The sequence below is a fragment of the Pongo abelii genome, chromosome 5 (genome assembly GCF_028885655.2).
Source record: "Pongo abelii isolate AG06213 chromosome 5, NHGRI_mPonAbe1-v2.0_pri, whole genome shotgun sequence".
Taxonomy (NCBI): domain Eukaryota; kingdom Metazoa; phylum Chordata; class Mammalia; order Primates; family Hominidae; genus Pongo; species Pongo abelii.
This window is the reverse complement of record NC_071990.2, coordinates 52,301,507-52,321,350: the sequence shown is the minus strand read 5'-3', so window position 1 is coordinate 52,321,350 and position 19,844 is coordinate 52,301,507. Positions and strand designations below refer to the sequence as shown.

The 19,844-nt window shown below is 40.7% G+C and overlaps 1 protein-coding gene across 2 annotated transcripts in view; it reads left to right on the top strand.

The window, feature by feature from the left end:
* The window catches only part of PKHD1 (PKHD1 ciliary IPT domain containing fibrocystin/polyductin), a 485,172-nt gene that overhangs the window by 227,191 nt on the left and 238,137 nt on the right, over positions 1-19,844 (top strand). For both annotated transcript variants that reach the window (XM_024248417.3, XM_009241952.4), the window contains exons 49-50: positions 4,206-4,383; positions 12,297-12,492. In XM_024248417.3, coding sequence (XP_024104185.3) covers positions 4,206-4,383; positions 12,297-12,492 — 374 coding nt within the window. The remainder of the gene's footprint in view (positions 1-4,205; positions 4,384-12,296; positions 12,493-19,844) is intronic.

The following is a 19,844-nucleotide window of genomic DNA, read 5'->3' as shown; positions in this document are numbered from 1 at the left end:
CTGGTGATGGTCAGTACAAGCCATCTTGCCTGATGGGAGATGGGTCTTTTGCTTTTTGAGTTGCTTTTCAGAGTGGAAAGCATATCTGAATGCTTACCATATGACCCTCTCTACTACCAGCTGTGATAAAAGTGTAGTGTATATGATAACCTCCTTCTCTACCTATATTGCACTACAGAAAGCTGAGGCTGTACATGAGTGCCTGTGAAATTGCATCCCTAATAAACCTTGGTTGAGATGGGTGAGGGGAGCTTGATAGACTCAAGGCTCTGAGAGAATGAGCAGTGCATGAAGGAGAAATAAGAAAGAGTAATTTAGGATCACAGCGTGCTATGGTATGTCTCTGGTTGGCCAAGGAGTTTGCATCAGATTATTGGATTCTGACTAGAAGGAAAAGAACCTCAAAAGGAAAGTGCAATGTTTCCAAAGACAAATAGAAGCAAATTATTGCTAGCATTTAGCAGTTTGACACTATTTGAAGAGGGACCACATTTGTATGGGCCTTCAGAAACTGGGGAGATTATCTGAAAAATGCTTCCTTCAATAATTGAAATTGTAATCTATAGAAACTGAGTCAGGGGAAATAACATCCTAAAAATTGGTCTGTAAATGTGGTGTTAATTGAAATTTGACGAGTAATTAAGTCCAGTCAAGGTGACCAGGGGAATTCTTGGGACCACATTGCTGGAATTAAAAAATATTTCTAGAAATATCTACCCAATTGATTATACTATCACATATTGAGGTTTTTTTTTTTTTTTTTTTGAGACGGAGTCTCACTCTGTTACCCAGGCTAGAGTGCAGTGGCGCGATCTCCGCTCACTACAAGCTCCGCCTCCCAGGTTGACGCCGTTCTTCTGCCTCAGCCTCCCGAGTAGCTGGGACTACAGGCGCATGCTGCCACACCCACCTAATTTTTTGTATTTTTAGTACAGACAGGGTTTCACCATGTTAGCCAGGATGGTCTCGATCTCCTGATCTCAAGATCCACCCGCCTTGGCGTCCCAAAGTGCTGGGATTACAGGCATGAGCCACCGCTCCCAGCCGAGGTAATTTTTTTAAATGATCAACGTGGTATGCATGAGAAGATAGGTGAGGCAGGAGGAATTAAATGTGAACAGATGGATGCTTTTGAACAGAGATCTTTTTTTGGTTTGTAGTTAAAACTATTTTTAAAAAGTGGTTTAATTGACAGCACTTGACTAGGGTTGCAGAAATATGAGTTTTCAAGGAAATCATAGCATTTTCTTAGACCAGAGACCATTATTAGTGCACATTGCTTGTATGTGCCCAGGAGAGGTTTTCTGACCACTAACTATGTTTGTCCTCTTGGCAAATATCCTACTGATATGGGGTTGATTGTATCAAGCTCTAATAACTTAGGATCCCCCAACTGCTGATTTCTTTTGAAAATAAGTTTGCAGGAAATCTCTTGACCCTCATGTGGTTTTCTAGGTAGACTTCCAAGTTGGGGAGAAATGTTACTGCATAACCAGCTGGAGTGTTGTGGTGCATATAACACTTGTTTATTCAGTCAGAAAATATTTGTTAAACTCCCACTATATGAAAAGCACTTTTATTTCTTATGGTCAATCATTAACTAAAAATTCTGATTTATCAATTAGTCTCTCTTGGATTTAGGTCTTGTGATTTAAATAAATCACAAGACTTATTTAAATAAATCCAAGCCCATATATCTCAGTAAAAATGGGAAGGATATACTTTTGGAACCTGAAACACTTATAATCATTCTCGTACTTGAGGAAATTTAGATATTTAGATATTTCTAGTGTGTTTTATTTACTGACCACAGTACCTACTGTAGCCAATTTTGATATTTCTTAGTTTGAACTTACCTCTTCTTATCATATTTGTTTTTACACTTATGTACCCAAAGCTTATTTTTATTTGCTAAATATAGTTGGGCCAAATTGTTCCTGGACAATATCCTGGGATTATGAGACTCATGGTTTCCATCAGGGGAAGAGAGAGTCATGATGACTGAGGGCAAATGGCTAGAAATTCTAAGAAGGGAAATTTAACATTCTAAAGCTTTTCTAAAGATTACAATTTAAAACTAAATTCCATATATGGAATGTTTTCTATTCGAAGATGTAAACACCCCATAACTGAAAGAAGGGGAGGGATGAAATATGGTGGGAATTTCTGCACTGGATTGGAAATTAGAACAGATGATCTTTGTGTTCATTGTGATTCTAAGAATATAGGTTGAGAATTGTCCATTAGTTCCAATTTAAATCCTGAAGGGGTGGGTGGGGAAGAGTGGACAACAAACCTAAGTACCTAAAACCCAAAGAAAGGAAGACATTTTCCCCTCCTCCAAGATTTCTAAAGGTTCAGTTAATGCTGCATAGGGAAATCTGAAAAAAGAGTAGTTCTTTCATTCCCAAATGCCCTGAGCATTTTTCATCCCTTTCATTTCATTAGTTAATGGATGAAACAAATACATTTGATCTTGCAAGAAATATGTGTCAAGTGCTACATTGCCAGGGTCAATGATCTGTACCATGGAAGAGTTTTTGGTACGTTTTTAAATGACCAAATATCCTGAATAAACCTCTAGGCATTCAAATAAGTAGTGCAGAATGGTAAATCTGGCATATTTGAGGTTCTTAAATGAGACCTAAGTAGATGTTATTGGCCTTGGTGAGTGCTTTATGTAGATTATCTTTATGTTTCATAGTACCTATATGAGATCTATTCTGTTGTTGCCTCCATTTTAAAAAGAAATGATCTAAAGGTTAAATAGGTGCTGAAATTTGCCCAGGTTTACACACCTACTGAGTGCCAATCTAGATTTCAGTTGATACCCATTTGTTCCAGTGCCCAAGTGTGCAACACTTAAAAAAGTTCCTTTTTGAATTATTCCACGGGCTTATAAATTGGCCTTAGATATACTCATGCCCCATCTCACTGTGAAAACCCAATGTCCTCTTTTGACTCATTTCCCTTACTTTGAGAATTTAATTATCTGCCTGCGGCAAAATGCCACAGTTAGATTCTCATGAAAACTAAACCAAAGGAGGAAGAACAGTCATAATGTGTATTGATTTTTTTTTTTTTGGCTTTTGCTTTATTTCTTTAGGTCCACTTTGACTCTCTTTTAGGGGTCTAATCATTGGCTAAATCTACTTATGTTTTAATGAAGTCTTAAAAATCATTTTCTGGGATGGCTGTATAGAATAAGTTGGGTAACTTGATTCACAAATTTCTAGTTCTACTTTGTGATACTCACATATTGCTTTTGCTCTACCCTGCCTCAGTCTCCTCATTTGGTAAAATGCAGTTCTTCTAGAACACTTTATATACACTAGAAAATGTCACTGGCTGCTTTTGGAAGATCTCATCTATGCATTCTTCATTCATATAACAAACATGATTTGGGTGCCATTGTGTGCTGGGCCCTGTGCCAGGGCAGAGGATACCAATAAGAAAGGGGAAAAGACCTCTAACTTATGGATCTTATAATCTATGCTTTTAAAAAGGCAAAGCCAAGAACACATAGGTACTGTAATAGCAGTGAGTACTAGGCATTACACAAGGCTGCAGGAGAGGAGCAATTTACCTCATCATTCTAGAGAAGGATGCCGAAGCCACTCCTGCTGAGCATTTTGAGCAGGACTTCTGAGAGTCTCAGCACCTAGGCGTGTCAGGTCCCAGGCCTCTGTCAATTGTTCCTCATGTGAATATCCAATTACCAATAATAATGTTTTTTGCTGTTGATAAATCTGGTCCAAGGCAAAATTCTGGCCATAGACATTTCTTTATTGAAATCGTAGTATATAGTCTTGGTTCATACAAAATCATTAATGTGTCGTTTATTAGTGGTGGAGGTTGCAGTAAGCCGAGACTGCGCATTGCACTCCAGCATGGGCAACAAGAGCGAAACTCCATCTCAAGGAAAAAAACAAAAAACAAAAAACAAACAAAAAACCTGAGAGTCACCACCTCCAGTTCACCAGGACATTGTAATTTGCAAATGATCCAATGGCAACTTCCCACTGGGTTGTTTTCACTCACACAGTGACTGCTAAAACGTCCCTAGACATATAACTAAAGAGGGCCTAAGACATATGTGGAGAGAAAGGAAAGATGATTGCAATTGATGAAAGAGGAATGTATTGGATTCAGAATGAGCAAATAATCTTGCAACCCATTTTTTTTTCCTTTTAAAATCACCCTAGAGCTCATACTCCTGAAGTTTATTATGATTTAACCATGACTGACAGCAGAAATAAAACAACCACTGTCAATTATGTATGTGATACATTGTCTAACCCTCATGGCTGGATGGCTCTGCTCGTGGACCAAGAGACCTACTCATTGCAATCTGAGAACCTTTGGATCAACAGATCTCTGCAGGTAACCCAAGGAATCCATTAGTTGGTATGCCCCATTCTCATTTGTTCTTATCTTTCTTTGTTTGAGATAATGGGTTGAAAGAGGAGCAGGTTATCTCGTTATTGAAAGTCTTGGCATATTCTGATGCAGATAAAGAAAACTTCAGTAGTATTTTGGCCAGATGAATATAAGCTAAATATGAGATTTGGTTGCTTTTTAAACTTGAAAATTTTAGTATCTATTTATGTGTTATTGTGAATGCAGAATGGTTCCGCCTGAAAATTTAAATTTATTAATACAATGAGAAACAACCTCTACACATCTTATAGAATTGCATTTCTTTAAAACTTATTGGTTAATAGCCAATTTACCCTAGAGAGAAGTGTTTGTAGCCGGAGAAAAATGCCTTACCAAAGCATTTATACGTTGCATACTGCCACCTTGTGGTCAAAGATTAACTTGCAAATCGAAGTCTGTATGAGTCCCCAGGCTGGATTGGGTTAAGGGAGACAAATAACAGCAGTGAAGATAGAAATGGCCATGTGGCAAGATGGCCTACTAGAAGCAGAGACGTTCGGAGGTTACCATCGAAAAAACAAAACAAAAACATAATAAGCATGTGAAGCCTTCATCGGCAACCAAGGTATCCAGGTTCTCTTATCAAAATTGACTAGAAGGCTGGCGTGACCCACGGAGAGAAGGAAGAGCAGTGTGGTGCGGTGGCCCACCTAAGAGCCACACGGGGAAAAGGAACTCCGTCCCCCACAGCCAAGGGAGGCGGTGAGTGAGCCGCTACCCAGCCGGGGAAATTGCTTTTTCCACGGAATTGTGTAACCCATGGGTCGGAAGATCCCATTCGCGAACCCACACCACCACCGGGGCCTAGCGCCCTAAGCAGATTCTTACAGCCTCTCAGCTGGAATCTGCTTAAGCCTACCAAACTCCCGGGGGGGAGGGGCGACCAGCACTGGCTGCAGCTGCCTGCTGTCTAAGCCATTTTAGCTCCCAGTTTGGAGCTCAGGAGAGGCAGCAGCCAGCACTGGGACTTGCAACTGCCTAACACGCTAAGCTCTGTGGATGGGGGAAAGGCAGCACCCATTTCTATAGCTCTAGGCTGCACTTTTTCCCTGTTGGAGCCAGGGAGGCTGGATGGCTTTGTCCCAAGACTTGTCCCCACAGCCCAACATACCAGCTGTGGCTGTCTGCAGCCAGAGTGCCTCTTCGGGCCTAACTCTGACCCATCCTCCCTCAGTGGGCAGGGCTTCCCCGCAGGATCTCCAATAACTCCAGCCGGAGGCTCAGGGACAGAATTCATATCTCCGTGGGCCTGAGCCCTGGGGGGAGGGGGTAGCTGCAGTCTCCGTGGACCAGCAGACTTGGCCTGTCCTCCTGATAGTTCTGAGGAATCCCGGCAGCCCAGACGAGTGGATTTCCCCTCAGTGAAACACACCCTCTCCACCAAGGGACAAAGTGCTTTGTTGAACGGGTCCTGCTCCTCGTGCCACCAAACTGGGTGAGACCCTCCAACAGAGGTTGTCAGACACCCTATGCAGGAGCGATCCTACTGGCATCAGGTTGGTGCCCCTTGAGGTCAGAGGTCCCAGAAGGAACAGACACCCATCTTTGCTGCACTCCAGCCTCCTTGAGTGACATCTCCAGGCACGGGAGCAAATCAGATGAATAGGGCCTGAAGTGAACCCCCAGCAAACTGCAGCAGCCCTACAGAAGAGGGACCTGAAAGAAAAACAAACAAGCAGAAAGCAACAACAACAGCATCAACAACAACAACAACAACAACAAAAAGGCTCCCACAAAAATCCTATCCAAGGGTTAACAGCCTCAAAGACCAAAACTAGACAAGCTCAAAAGGATGAAAAAGAATCAACGAAAAAATGCTGAAAACCAAAAAGGCCAGAGTGCCTCTTCTCCTCCAAATGATCGCAACGTTTCTCCATCAAGGGCACAGAACTGGATGGAGGATCAAATGGATAAATTAAGAGAAGTAGGCTTCAGAAGATGGGTAATAAAAAACTATAATGCGTGAAAGGAGCATGCTCTAACCTAATGCAAAGAAGCTAAGAACCTTGATAAAAGGTTAGAGGAATTGCTAACTAGAATATCCAGTTTAGAGAGGGATATAAACGACCTGATGGAGCCAAAAAACACTGCACAAGAATTTTGTGAAGCACACACAAGTATCAACAGCCGAATTGACCAAGTAAAAGAAAGGATATCAGAGTTTGAAGAGCACCTCACTGAAATAAGACATGCAGACAAGAAAAAAGAATGTAAAGGAATGAACAAGGTCTCCAAGAAATATGGGATTTCATAAAAAGACTGAACCTATGATTAATTGGAGTACCAGAAGGAGACAGGGAGAATGGAAAAAAGCTGGAAAACACACTTCAGGATATTATCCAGGAGAACTTCCCCAACCTAGCAAGACAGGCCAACATGCAAATTCAGGAAATACAGAGAACACCATTAAGATACTCCATGAGAAGACCAACCCCAACTCCATGAGAAGACCAACACATAATTATCAGATTGTCCAAGGTCAAAATGAAGGAAAAACTGTTAAAGGCAGCCAGAGATAAAGGCCAGGTCACCTACAAAGGGAAGCCCATCAGACTAACAGCAGACTTCTCAGGAGAAACCCTATAAGCCAGTGGAGATTGGGGGCCAATATTCAACATTCTTAAAGAAAAGAATTTTCAACCCAGAATTTCATATCCAGCTAAACTAAGTTTCATAAGCAAAAGAAAAATAAAATCTTTTCCAGATAAGCAAATCCTGAGGAATTTCGTTACCACCAGAACTGCCCTGCAAGAGCTCCTGAAAGAAGCACTAAATATGGAAAGGAAAAACTGGTACCAGCCACTATAAAAACACACCAAAATATAAAAACCAATGACACTACAAAGAAACTGCATTGACTAAGTGTGCAAAATAACCAAATTACATCAAGATGACAGGATCAAATTCACACATAACAATACTAACCTTAAATGTAAATGGGCTAAATGCCATGATTAAAAGACACAGATTGGCAAATTGGATAAGGAGTCAGGCACCCATCAGTGTGCTGTATTCAGGAGACCCATCTTATGTGCAAAGACACACACAGGCTCAAAATAAAGGGATGGAGGAAAACTTACCAAGCAAATGGAAAGAAAAAAATAACAGGGTTTGCAATCCTAGTCTCTGATAAAACAGACTTTAAACCAACAATGATCAAAAAAGACAAAGAAGGGTATTACATAATGGTAAAGGGAACAGTGCAAAAAGAAAAGAAACGCTAACTATCTAAATATACATGCCCCCAATACAGGAGCACCCAGATTCATAAAACAAGTTCTTAGAGACCTACAAAGAGACTTAGACTCCCGCACAATAATAGTGGGAGACTTTAATACCCCATTGTCAGTATTAGATCAATGAGACAGAAAATTAACAAGGATATTCAGGACTTGAACTCAGCTCTGGATCGAGTGGACCTAGTAGACGTCTACAGAACTCTCTATCCCAAATCAACAGAATATACATTCTTCTCAGAGCCACATGGCACTTATTATAAAATCGACCACATAATTGGAAGTAAAACATTCCTCAGCAAATGCAAAATAACTGAAATAGTAACAAACAGTCTCTCAGACCACAGTATAATCAAATTATAACTCAGGATTAAGAAACTCACTCAAAACCACAAAATTTCATGGAAATTGAACAATCTGCTCCTGAATGACTCCTGGGTAAATAATGAAATTAAGACAGAAAGAAGTTCTTTGAAACCAATGAGAACAAAGAGAAAATGCATCAGAATCTCTGGGACACAGCTAAAGTAGTGTTAAGAGGGAAATTTATAGCACTAAATGCCCACATCAGAAAGCTAGAAAGATCTCAAATCGATACCTTAACATCACAATTAAAAGAGCTAGAGAGTCAAGAGCAAACTAATCCAAAAGCTAGCAGAAGACAAGAAATAACTAAGATCAGAGAAGAATTGAAGGAGATAGACACAAAAAACCCTCCAAAAAAAATCAACGAATCCAGGAGCTGGTTTTTTGAAAAAATTAACAAAATAGATAGACCGCTAGCTAGATTAACAAAGAAGAAGAGAAAAGGGTCAAATAGAAACAATAAAAACGATAAAGGGGATATCACCACTGACCCCACAGAAATACAAGCTACCATCAGAGAATACTATAAACATGTCTATGCAAATAAACTAGAAAATCTAGGAGAAATGGATAAATTCCTGGTTGCATACACCCTACCAAGACTAATCCAGGAAGAAGCTGAATCCCTGAATAGACCAATAACAAGCCTTGAAATTGAGGCAGTAATTAATAGCCTAATTAATAGCCTACAACCAAAAAAAGCCCAGGACTAGATGGATTCACAGCTGAATTCTACCAGAGGTACAAAGAGGAACTGGTACCATTCCTTCTGAAACTATTCCAAACAATTGAAAAGGAGGGACTCCTCCTTAACTCATTTTATGAAGCCAGCATCATTCTGATACCAAAACTGGGAAGAGACACAATTAAAAAAAGAAAATTTCAGGCCAATATCCCTGATGAACATCAATGTGAAAATCCTCAATAAAATACTGGCAAACTAAATCCAGCAACACATCAAAAAACTTATCCACCATTATCAAGTCGGCTTCATCCCTGGGATGCAAGGCTGGTTCAACATACACAAATCAATAAACGTAATCCGTCACATAAACAGAACCAAAGACAAAAACCACTTGATTTTTTTTCAACAGATGCAGAAAAGACCTTTGATAAAATTCAACATCCCTTCATGTTAAAAACTCTCAATAAGCTAGGTATTGATGGAACATATCTCAAAATAATAAGAGCTATTTATGACCAACCCACAACAAATGTCATATTGAATGGGCAAAAGCTAGAAGCATTCCCTTTGAAAACCAGTACAAGACAAGGATGCCCTGTCTCACCAGTGTTATTCAACATAGTATTGGAAGTTCTGGTTGGGTAATCAGGCAAGAGAAAGAAATAAAGAGCATTGAAATAGGAAGAGAGGAAGTCAAGTTGTCTCTCTTTGCAGACGACACGATTTTATACTTAGAAAACCACATCATCTCAGTAGAAAAACTTCTTGAACTGATAAGCAACTTCAGCTTCAAAGTCTCGGGATACAAAATGAACGTTCAAAAATCACAAGCATTCCTTTACACCAACAATAGACAAGCCAAATCATGAATGAACTCCTATTCACAATCGCTACAAAGAGAATAAAATACCTACGTATACAGCTAACAAGCAGTGCGAAGGACCTCTTCAAGAAGAACTATAAACCGCTGCTCAAGGAAATAAGAGAGGACACAAACAAATGGAAAAACATTCCATGCTCATGGATGGGAAGAATCAATGTCGTGAAAATGGCTATCCTGCCCAAAGTAATTTATAGATCGAATGCTATTCCCATCAAACTACCACTGACATTCTTCACAGAATTAGAAAAAAACTTTTAAATTTCACATGGAATCAAAGAAGACCCTGTATAGCCAAGACAATCCTAAGCAAAAGAACAAAGCTGGAGGCATCACACTACCTGACTTCAAAGTATACTGGAAGGCTACAGTAACCAAAACAGCATGGTACCAGTACCAAAACAGACATATAGACCAATGGAGCAGAACAGAGACTTCAGAAATAACACCACACATCTACAACCATCAGATCTTTGACAAACCTCACAAAAACAAGCAATGGGGAAAGGATCTCTTATTCAGTAAATGGTGCTGGGAAAACTGGCTAGCCATATGCAGAAAACTGAAACTGAACCTCTTTCTTACACGTTATACAAAAATTAACTCAAGATGGATTAAAGACTTACATGAAAAACTCAAAACCATAAAAACCCTAGAAGAAAACCTAGGCAATACCATCCAGGACATAGGCATGGGCAAAGACTTCATGATGAAAATGCCAAAAGCATTTGCAACAAAAGCAAAAATTGACAAACGGGATCTAATTAAAGAGCTTCTGCACAGCAAAAGAAACTATCATCAGAGTGAACAAGCAACCTACAGAATGGAAGAACATTTCTGCAATCTACCCATCTGACAGAAGTCTAATATCCAGAATTTACAAGGAACTTAAACATATTTACAAGAAAAAGACAAACAACCCCATCAAAAAGTGGGCAAAGGATATGAACAGACATTTCTCAAAAGAAGACATTTACGCGGCCAACAAACATGAAAAAAAGCTCAGCATCACTGATCATCAGAGAAATGCAAATCAAAACCACTATGAGATACCATCTCATGCCAGTCAGAATGGCAATTATTAAAAAGTCAGGAAACAATGGAAGCTGGTGAGGCTGTGGAGAAATAGGAACGCTTTTACACTGTTGGTGGGAATGTAAATTAGTTCAACCATTGTGGAAGACAGTATGGCAATTCCTCAAGGACCTAGAACCAGAAATACCATTTGACCCAGCAATCCCATTACAGGGTATGTACCCAAAGGATTATAAATTATTCTACTGTAAAGACACATGCACATGTATGTTTATTGCAGCACTATTTACAATAGCAAAGACATGGAAAATGCCCATCAATTATAGACTGGATAAAGAAAATGTGGTACATACACATCATGGAATACTATGCAGCCATAAAAAGGAATGAGATCATGTCCTTTTCAGGGACATGGATGAAGCTAGAAGCCATCATTCTTAGCAAACTAACACAGAAACAGAAAACCAAACACCACATGTTCTCACTCATAAGTGGGAATTGAACATTGGGAACACATGGACACAGAGAAGGGAACAACACTCACCAGGGCCTGTTGGGGGGTAGGAGGTGAGGGCAGGGAACTTAGAGGATGGGTCAATAGGTGCAGCAAACCACCATGGCACATGTATACCTGTGTAACAAACCTGCACGTTCTGCACCTGTATCCTATTTTTTTTTTTATAAGAAATAAAGAAAAAAAATTAAAAAAAAAAAAAAAGAAATGGCCGTGAGGAAAGTGGGTACATTTTTCCATATTTTTAAACAGCAATCCAGTGGAATTCCCTAAGCTTATTTTCATACTTTCAACACATATATTTCTTCCTATCTTATCATACACATTCTTACTAACAGTCCTGAGAGCCTATCTTAGGGAGACAGAAGCCCTGCCATGGTTATGAGGAATTCAGAACAGAATCACTTTTGATCTTCTCTCCATGGCTTTCAGAAAGGATGCACGCCTCTTTTCTTGCCTTGAGATTGCTATGAGAGCATTCTGGAGAATTTTCATGCAGTGAAAACAGTAGGGTGTGCCTCTGGAGGTGGATACCCTAGGTTTACGTCCTGACACTGCACTCTTCTGCTTTGTGATATGGGGCAAGCTACTGAACCTCTGCCTGCCTCAGTTTCCTCAACTGTAAAAATGGGACAGTAAGAGTAACAATGATGGGGGTGCCTTTCGAGGACTGAATAGTGCTGATTGCATAGTAAATGCTCCCGCAATGTTAGTTGTTACTGTGATAAATGGATGACATGCCTATCATTGCCTGTCGCTTCAAGTCGTGGGAAAAGCTGGAAAGGAATTCTAGACCTGGCCTTGTCTCTTCTAGCTGTTTGACCTGAGATGTGTCAATTCACATGTCTGGGCCTTGGCTTTCTCCTCTGTTAATTGAGATTGTTAAACGAGATGAACCTTATGGCATCTTTCAGTCTTCATAGTCTGATTTTGTAGCTCTAGTTATGAATTTCTTGTGAAGTAGATTTAAGTATTCCCATTTCCCACAAGAAAAGTACAATCTGGGTCTAAACTGTACGATTTCTAAACTACTCCATCTGCATTCTCTGTAGTTGTTTTGGCAGGGTGGTGTGGTGGAGTAGGTGGAATGATGGGGTTCCTTACTAAATGAGCACTATTGTGTTTTTCTTTCACTTCAAGTACTCAGCAACCTTTGACAACTTTGCTCCTGGTAATTACCTACTGCTGGTGCACACAGATTTGCCACCTTACCCTGACATCCTCCTAAGATGTGGGAGTCGAGTGGGTCTGTCTTTTCCATTTCTTCCATCACCAGGTCAGAACCAAGGCTGTGACTGGTTCTTCAATAGCCAGCTGAGGCAACTCACCTATCTGGGTAAGTATCCAATTGGATGAATGTTTTGAGAGCACATAGTCAGAAATCGCCAATCATCCTTCAATTCCAGACATTTGCGCTGTGAAGTGCTGAGGAACTGAAAGGGACAGCTGTGTGTTATGGTTGAGTGAATGTGCCCTGAAGTCCGATTGCCTGGGTTTAAGTCCCAGCTCCAACACTCACCAGCTAGCATACATAGAGCCTCTTTAAGCCTCAGCCTCCTCCTCTATAGAGAAGTCTGACCATAGGGCCTACCTCAAAGGATAGGAAATTAAATAAAGAATAACATGTAAAACTCTTGAGCAGAAGGCCTAGCCCACAAAAAATGCTTACTAGAGGTTGGTAGTTAGTACTAATAATATCTTTAATTCATCTTAGGGCAGTGTCATATTTGTTTGTAGTGGAACAACTGCACATGTAAAGATGGATGGCTGTACTTTAGTTCAGGAGTTTGAGACCAGCCAGGGCAGCAAAGTGAGACCCCATCTCTCCAAAAAAAAAAAAAAAACAAACAAAAAAAACGCTGGGCATGGTGGCATGTGCCTCTGGTCCCAGCTACTTGGGAGGCTAAGGTGGGAGGATCAGTTGAGGCCAGGAGTTTGAGATCAGCCTAGACAACAGAGTGAGACCTAATCTCTACAAAAAATTAAATAAATTAGCTGGGTGTGGTGGCTCATGCCTGTAGTCTCAGTTACTTGGGAGGCTGAGGTGGGAGGATAGCTTGAGCCCAGGAAGTCGAGCCTGCAGTGAGCCATGAGCATGGCACTGCACTTCAACCTGGACAACAGATTGAGACCCCATCTCAAAAATAAAAAAAAAAAAGAGAGAAAAAAATGGATGGCTGATTATGACCATTGGTATGAGGAACAGTAGAGAGTCCAAGGTAGAGAGTACCAATGCAGAGAGAGACTGAATTAAGATGGAAGTTTATGTAGAAGGTGAGAAGGAAAACTTTCGATGAGAATCTGAGGTCAGGAAGATGAGTAGCATGGAGGGCTGATATGAGCACTAGGGGTGGGCTGTGTCTGTTTTATGTGAAGATTAACATGAGGTTGAGGGAATCAGGAATCCTACTGTGACTGCAGAGTGACAGAGGCCAAAGGTTTTTCCTTATCTTCTTACTGTGCATGTTTCACAGGATCCCAGTGTGTCAGGACCATCCACTTCTTTTGATTTCCTGGAGTTTGTTTCATATTCCTTTTCTATACCATGTCAGCATTGGTCATTCTGAGCACCATGGTACCTGCTTGTTCCAATCGCAGCTCACTGCGAGGCCACTTCTTACAGTAAAAAGGAGAATCTGGCTAAATAGGTCTCAAGAGTGACAGTTTTGTTCTAAATTGCTCTTAGTAGATCCTGGTCAAATCCGGGGGATCTTATTAGCATAACAAGTTCTAGCCCCTGCCACAAGCCCAAGGTGGCCATGGATTTAGAGGGCGAGGCAATGGTCCTGAGTCCGTCCTTTGCCTCTTTCACTTGTGCCTAAGCATAGGTCCAGTGAGTCTGACCTATAGGTGAGCCCCAGAACTGTTAAATTTTAATAGCATCAGAGAGGAGAGTCTGTGCTCCCTTGGTATTTTTTTTATGTCTTTGCCAAAAGGATTGTTGTATATCTTATTTGCACTGAATTATACCATTCAAATTTTATTTCTGATTTGATCCATTCATAAATGTAACCTAAAACTATAAAAACTTGAGATGGACAGAGATTCCTGAGATTGTTTTACCGCTTCAGCCGAATACAGCCATAAATAAGAGTAAATAGTTACCATTAACTTTATGGCTATTCACTTGATATGTATTCTGGAACAAAATTTTAATCTGAATTGCTCTCTTTCCATTACTTAGCCTGCTTCTGAAGAGGCTGTCTTGTCCATAGGTCATATTCTGTTCATGAACTGCAAAATAATTTGAATACTCAAATAAGCTAAACATAATAAAAACCATTTATGATACAAAGAAAAAAAATCAAATCATGCAGCTATAGATTTTCTTCTCTTATGATAGCATTATTAATTGAATTAGTAGCAAGTTATACAATTTTATATACACATATGGTATAAATGCACATCTGTGTAAGTAGCTGTGTGAATGTGCATGTGTGCTTATATGTAGATGTACATCTGTATCTGTGCATATGTATGATGTAAATGAATGTCTTAGTATAAAACATTTCTATTAGGTAGATAGCCTTTATTAATTTTTCAGAATTATTTGTATTGGAATATCCTAGTATCTCCTCCATCGAATATGAGTTGGAAAAGGAATAAGAAGTCACAGAGGATTTGTTGAATGTTTAATAAACTTGGAGACCCTTGCTTCTTGAAGGGATTCCCCATAGGATCTTTTATGGTCATTGGTGCCTCCTTTATCCTCTGAGTGTATGGAGTAGACAGCTGGCTAGAGCCACTTCTGTTCTCATTTCTGGGCTGTCACAGTGATGGTATGAGGACTTAGGAGGAACTGAGGCTCACCCTGCTCCTCCATGGCAGTGCGCCATGTAGCTATACTGGGTTGTGTAGATTTAGCTGTAATTTTGGATATCATCTGTGTAAAGTTTATAAGATCTTTAGCAAGGTGGTGATTAGGCTTCCACGTTTTCCGTATACCTGACTGCATTTCCCAATGCCATAATGGTAGTTGCTGTTGTTGGTACCCGAGCAAGAGCCCAAGAAGTAGAGTTCCAGTTCTGTGCCATGCATTTTATATACTGATTAGATTGTAACTTTCACTTAACTGTTTTTTTCAGACCACTTGACTTTATAGGACCATGACTGGGATAATTTACATAAAATACATTTAATCTAAGCAGATGGTGTAAGTCAAGACCACATAGTCTATGTGGACATATTCCTGGGATGAAAAACATGGGAAATGTGTGTATACAGAAGTTTATTTTATTGTAGGGAAGCTGCTTGATCTCTATCATGGCCACGGAATTCCATATTAGATTTTTTTGGGGGTGTGGCTCCTTTTGTTGGCTGGCATTTCATCCAGAGTGCTGCTTCACTGACAACTGGCTGAATTTTCATTCACTGGTTGACCACTTCTAAGTGGGCCATCTTTTGTATTGTTTTACCACTTCCCCCAGGATAGGAAGTTTTAGAAAAATCACAATTATCTTCATTTCCTCTGTTTGGCTGCTGCATGTGTGATTTAAGAGACCTGACTCATCTTCGACCCAGCTGAGAGTGGAAAAAACCTGAACCCAGGCATTCTAGCTCCTGGCTGTGGCTCTCTCCACTAGAGTGTGCTGCCCACTAAATAATCGTGGATCACTGACCAGAAAGGATGGCGGGGGTGCTAGGCAGGGTTGTGGGAGAACCCTTCTCAAGGATTCCCAGTGACAAAGAAAGAAATCATACACATACAATATGTTTTGACCCTTGCATTTTTCTTTTCTACCAAGGCAAGTTTTGCCTTTGTTCAGCAAACATCTTCAAGGAGTGCAGTTTTTTTGGAAAGCTCATGGCCAGCGCCTGGGGCTTAGGGTTTTAATCAGTGGCTGGCTGGTTATTTTACCTGGGGCATGGCGTTATAATTGCTCCATGCCTCAGTGGCTTTATTTACACAGAAAGGTTAAGAAAATACTTGTCTCTTGGAATTGTGACACAAAACATCCAAATATATTCAAGTGTGGTTAGTGTGCCATGTTATTTCACCAATGTTTTCCTGAGAGTCTATTTCTCTAGAAGTTTTCTTTCTTTTTAGAAGATTAACAATATCATGTGTCATGAGCTCAGTGTATATGTTATAACCTTTCTGGAAGGGTCTCCCTCTATTTTCTTTTACTAGATTTTTGTGAGATAAATGGGATTCACCATAATATGACATATGTGATATATTGTTCCCGTGATTGAAATGTGATGCTACTTAAGCAATTGTTAGCCACAGAATAAGATAACCTCACTCATTTAAAAAGATCTGTTGGGGAGATTGGTTCATGTTGCCTTTCTAGAAGCTGCTGAGAATTTTGCCCAAGGAGCTACTTACGAAACAGACCACAAGTGAAGTACCTTGTGCGCACTATTGTTTGTGTTAGGATGCTGCAGGAGCAATATTTGATGTGATAAACTATTATTAATACGATGAACTATTATTGCGTATTCCAACTGTAGCTTCTATGCCATGCTTGGGAATGGGTATGACTATAGAACAAGTGTTCTTTTATATTTGCAAAGTTGGGAGAAAAATCCAGCAAGCCCATTTTTCCCTTCATGCGATTTGATGCCCTGACTGCTCATGTCTTTGCCTTACAGAGCCAGTTTCCCACTGCCTCTTTCCCTGCTGTTTTTTTCCAAGGATATTTCAGTTCATGGTGAACTATTTTTATTTTTTAGTTACATTAACGCTATGAAATAATTAGTCAGCTAATTAATCTGGTTTACAAGCTTTGTAGGATTCTTCAGCTGTCAGTCAGGCCCAGGCCTGAGGCCTACATCGAGTCTCAGCTCTCTTGCCCATGTGATTCCTGTTGCCATGGCTACTGGCTACATCTGCTGACACCCCACTCTCTATTTATTGCTTAATTAAGAATTTCACGCTCAGCCTTTATCTGCCTCTAAGAACAAGCGCACTCTGTTAAGAAATTCCAAATTTAGGCCCAGGCACAAGGAAAGCCTTTCTTATGGGCTTGGCTGTATGGAGCCTCTCTAACGATCCTCTCGGCATCCCAGCCGCCACCCTTCAATCAAAAATCATTAAATGGGGCAGAGATAATGAGCATGTAGCATATCAAAAGAAGGATGTTTGCTTGGTCCAAAGGAGGAAAAGCTGCTCGGCCCCACGCTCAGCTCCACTTCAAAGGGAGATGAGACCTCTCAACACTGGGGCCTGATAATGCCTCATTTGTTCTTGGCTTGACTTATGCAAAAGGTCTGGTATGTCAGAGTCCAATCTCACAGGCGCGGGTTTCCCCCACCTCTTGCCTGCACCTCCACCAGCCCCCTCCTTGGCCTTCTGCACACTCCTGTGTCAGCACTTAGGCAGCTGGGTCCCCCAAAGCATCAGAGGGAGCGTATAATCACTGACTCTCCACTCACAATGGCCACTTGTAGGGGGGTGGCCAGGAGGAGGTCTTCATCACAATAGGAACACAATTATTGCAGCTGCTAGGGAGGGCTATGCTTCTTCCTGTAGAAATAGAATAGGACTTGCCCAAAACAGGAGGAGAAGATTGGAGGGAGGTGGGGGGAGGTTGAGAAGGGTGGAGAAAACAATCTTGAGTTGATTATTCATAATCTGACTCTTGGAAGCCCGATGCAGAGTCAGTGGGGTTCCAGCAGCTGCTCGCACACAGCCTTCTTCTAATAATTGTACATTCTGTCAGGGGTCAACTTACTTTTGACCCTGTCCTTTTATATTGGTAAAAGGCTCTTTAGGGCAAACTGTTGGGTTGTGGCAGGGTGCATTAAACACTCACAGCCCCTTCCCCTAGCTTGATCCCCCTCCCGACCAGCAGCCGGTGATAAATTCATATCAGATGCTGCGCGATTCACAGTTGCCCTCCCGAGTTCACACAGCCCCCACTCCTGCAGCAGAGATGCAGCCGAGCTGGGACATTGTGTGAGGCGGCAGCTGAGAAGGTCTGCCTGTAAGGCTGAGGCTCCTACTGCACCACCACCTTCTGATCTGACTGAGAAAAAAAGGACATGTCTAGCCAGGCTGGCCAACACTTGTGTCCAAATGTCCGCCTCACCACGAATAAAGGGCAAGAAGGCTGTGCATGGAAAGGCAGATGGACTTTATTGTGTGTGCCAAGTTGCCTAGAAGAACTGAGGTCTGTCTCATCACAAAGATGGATCAGAAAAGATGCTGTTAATTTGGGAGAGCCTAAAAAATCAGGAGTGCTTTCCTGGGTTGGAGCCTAGGCTCCTGATCCTGTCTACCACTGCCCAGGTTTCCTTTCCTCAATGCAACAAGGGCCCTGGAGCCAAGCAGGCTGCTTGCATAGATCTTCTCTTCTTCAGCTGGTCTAGAAGACGCCCTGCAAATCCTGGAAAATAATTCCTTTAGGATCTAAGGAGGAGAATGGTGTCAGCTGGCTCCCGTGACCTCTTGGGGAAGATTTTGTAGGCGGAGAGGAATCAGAATCTTTTTGCAACTCTGCAGTCATTCCCATGCTGAGCCCCTCTAAGGCAATCCACAGCATTCTAGTTAATAAATTAATTTACATTCTTATGAAAAACTCATTCCCAAAGATCCCCAAGGATTTTTACTAGTAGTGTAGAGAATTGACTTCAGGGAACTGCACTAACCTTTATGGCAAAAATATAGATAACAGAACAGAGGCTGGGGATGTGAAAAGGGATTTTGCCTCTTGGTTGGAAACAACTCCAAAAGGAAAAGGCAGGAAGAGAAGGAGAAAAGGATGGAAAGGAAAGGAAAGGAGAGGAGAGAGAGGAAAGGAGAGGAGAGGAGAGAAGACGAGAGGAGGAGAAAGAAAAGGAAAGGAAAGGAAACTTAGAATCAAATACATGCTCTGCAATGCTGAGTTGCTAGCCTTAATTCACACAGGTCATAGGTGGTGCAACCAGTATTCAAATAGCTTTTCTGACTCTAGGTTCAGTGCTTTTTCTAGTATACCATCTTTTCTTTTTTTAAATCTGAGCTTATGTACCTAACCTTATAAACCAACTCTTCTTCTTTCAATTTATAAGAAAAAACAATACTTAGTTAACACTGTGCTTCCTGAACTTTAGATATTTTAGTACCATTTTCATAATTGTATCATATCCTTATATCTCTTGTCTGATTATTTACTTAATATTTTCTTAAATAAATTTCTACACTACCTTATTTTTAAAACCTAACTTTTCTTAATAATATCCATGAAATCATGGGTTTAATGGGTTAGTTGTTTTTTCTAAAATACGCTACAATGTATAGATACTAAAATGAAACTTTTTATGCCTCTAAAGTAACCACTGTGCATTTTACATCTTGGGAATATGATTTTGTCTGTAAGTGTTTGGTATAATTGATAAAAAGTACGAATTGTGAAGTAAGGATCTTTTCCATCTGGATCTCACTCTTCACTTGGTAAGAACACCTGCTCCTGAGAACAAACAATATTTTAAGAGTGTAGTATGAGAAAATTTGTTTAGTTCCTTACATTTGTGTTTTTTTGCGTCCTGTGTAAACAGCTGAAGTGCTTATTCCCAGGACCCTCCTGAGAGGTTTGGGCTGTGTAGGTCTGTGTCAGGGTCCGGGAAATCACAAATACCTCCACAGAAGTATGAAAAACATTGCTCTGAGTCAGAATAACAATTGTTATTCTTCTCTGAGTTAATTAAGAAGATTTAATTGAGCTAACTTTCAGGATTGTGGCTAATGCAGACATATGTGTTGGT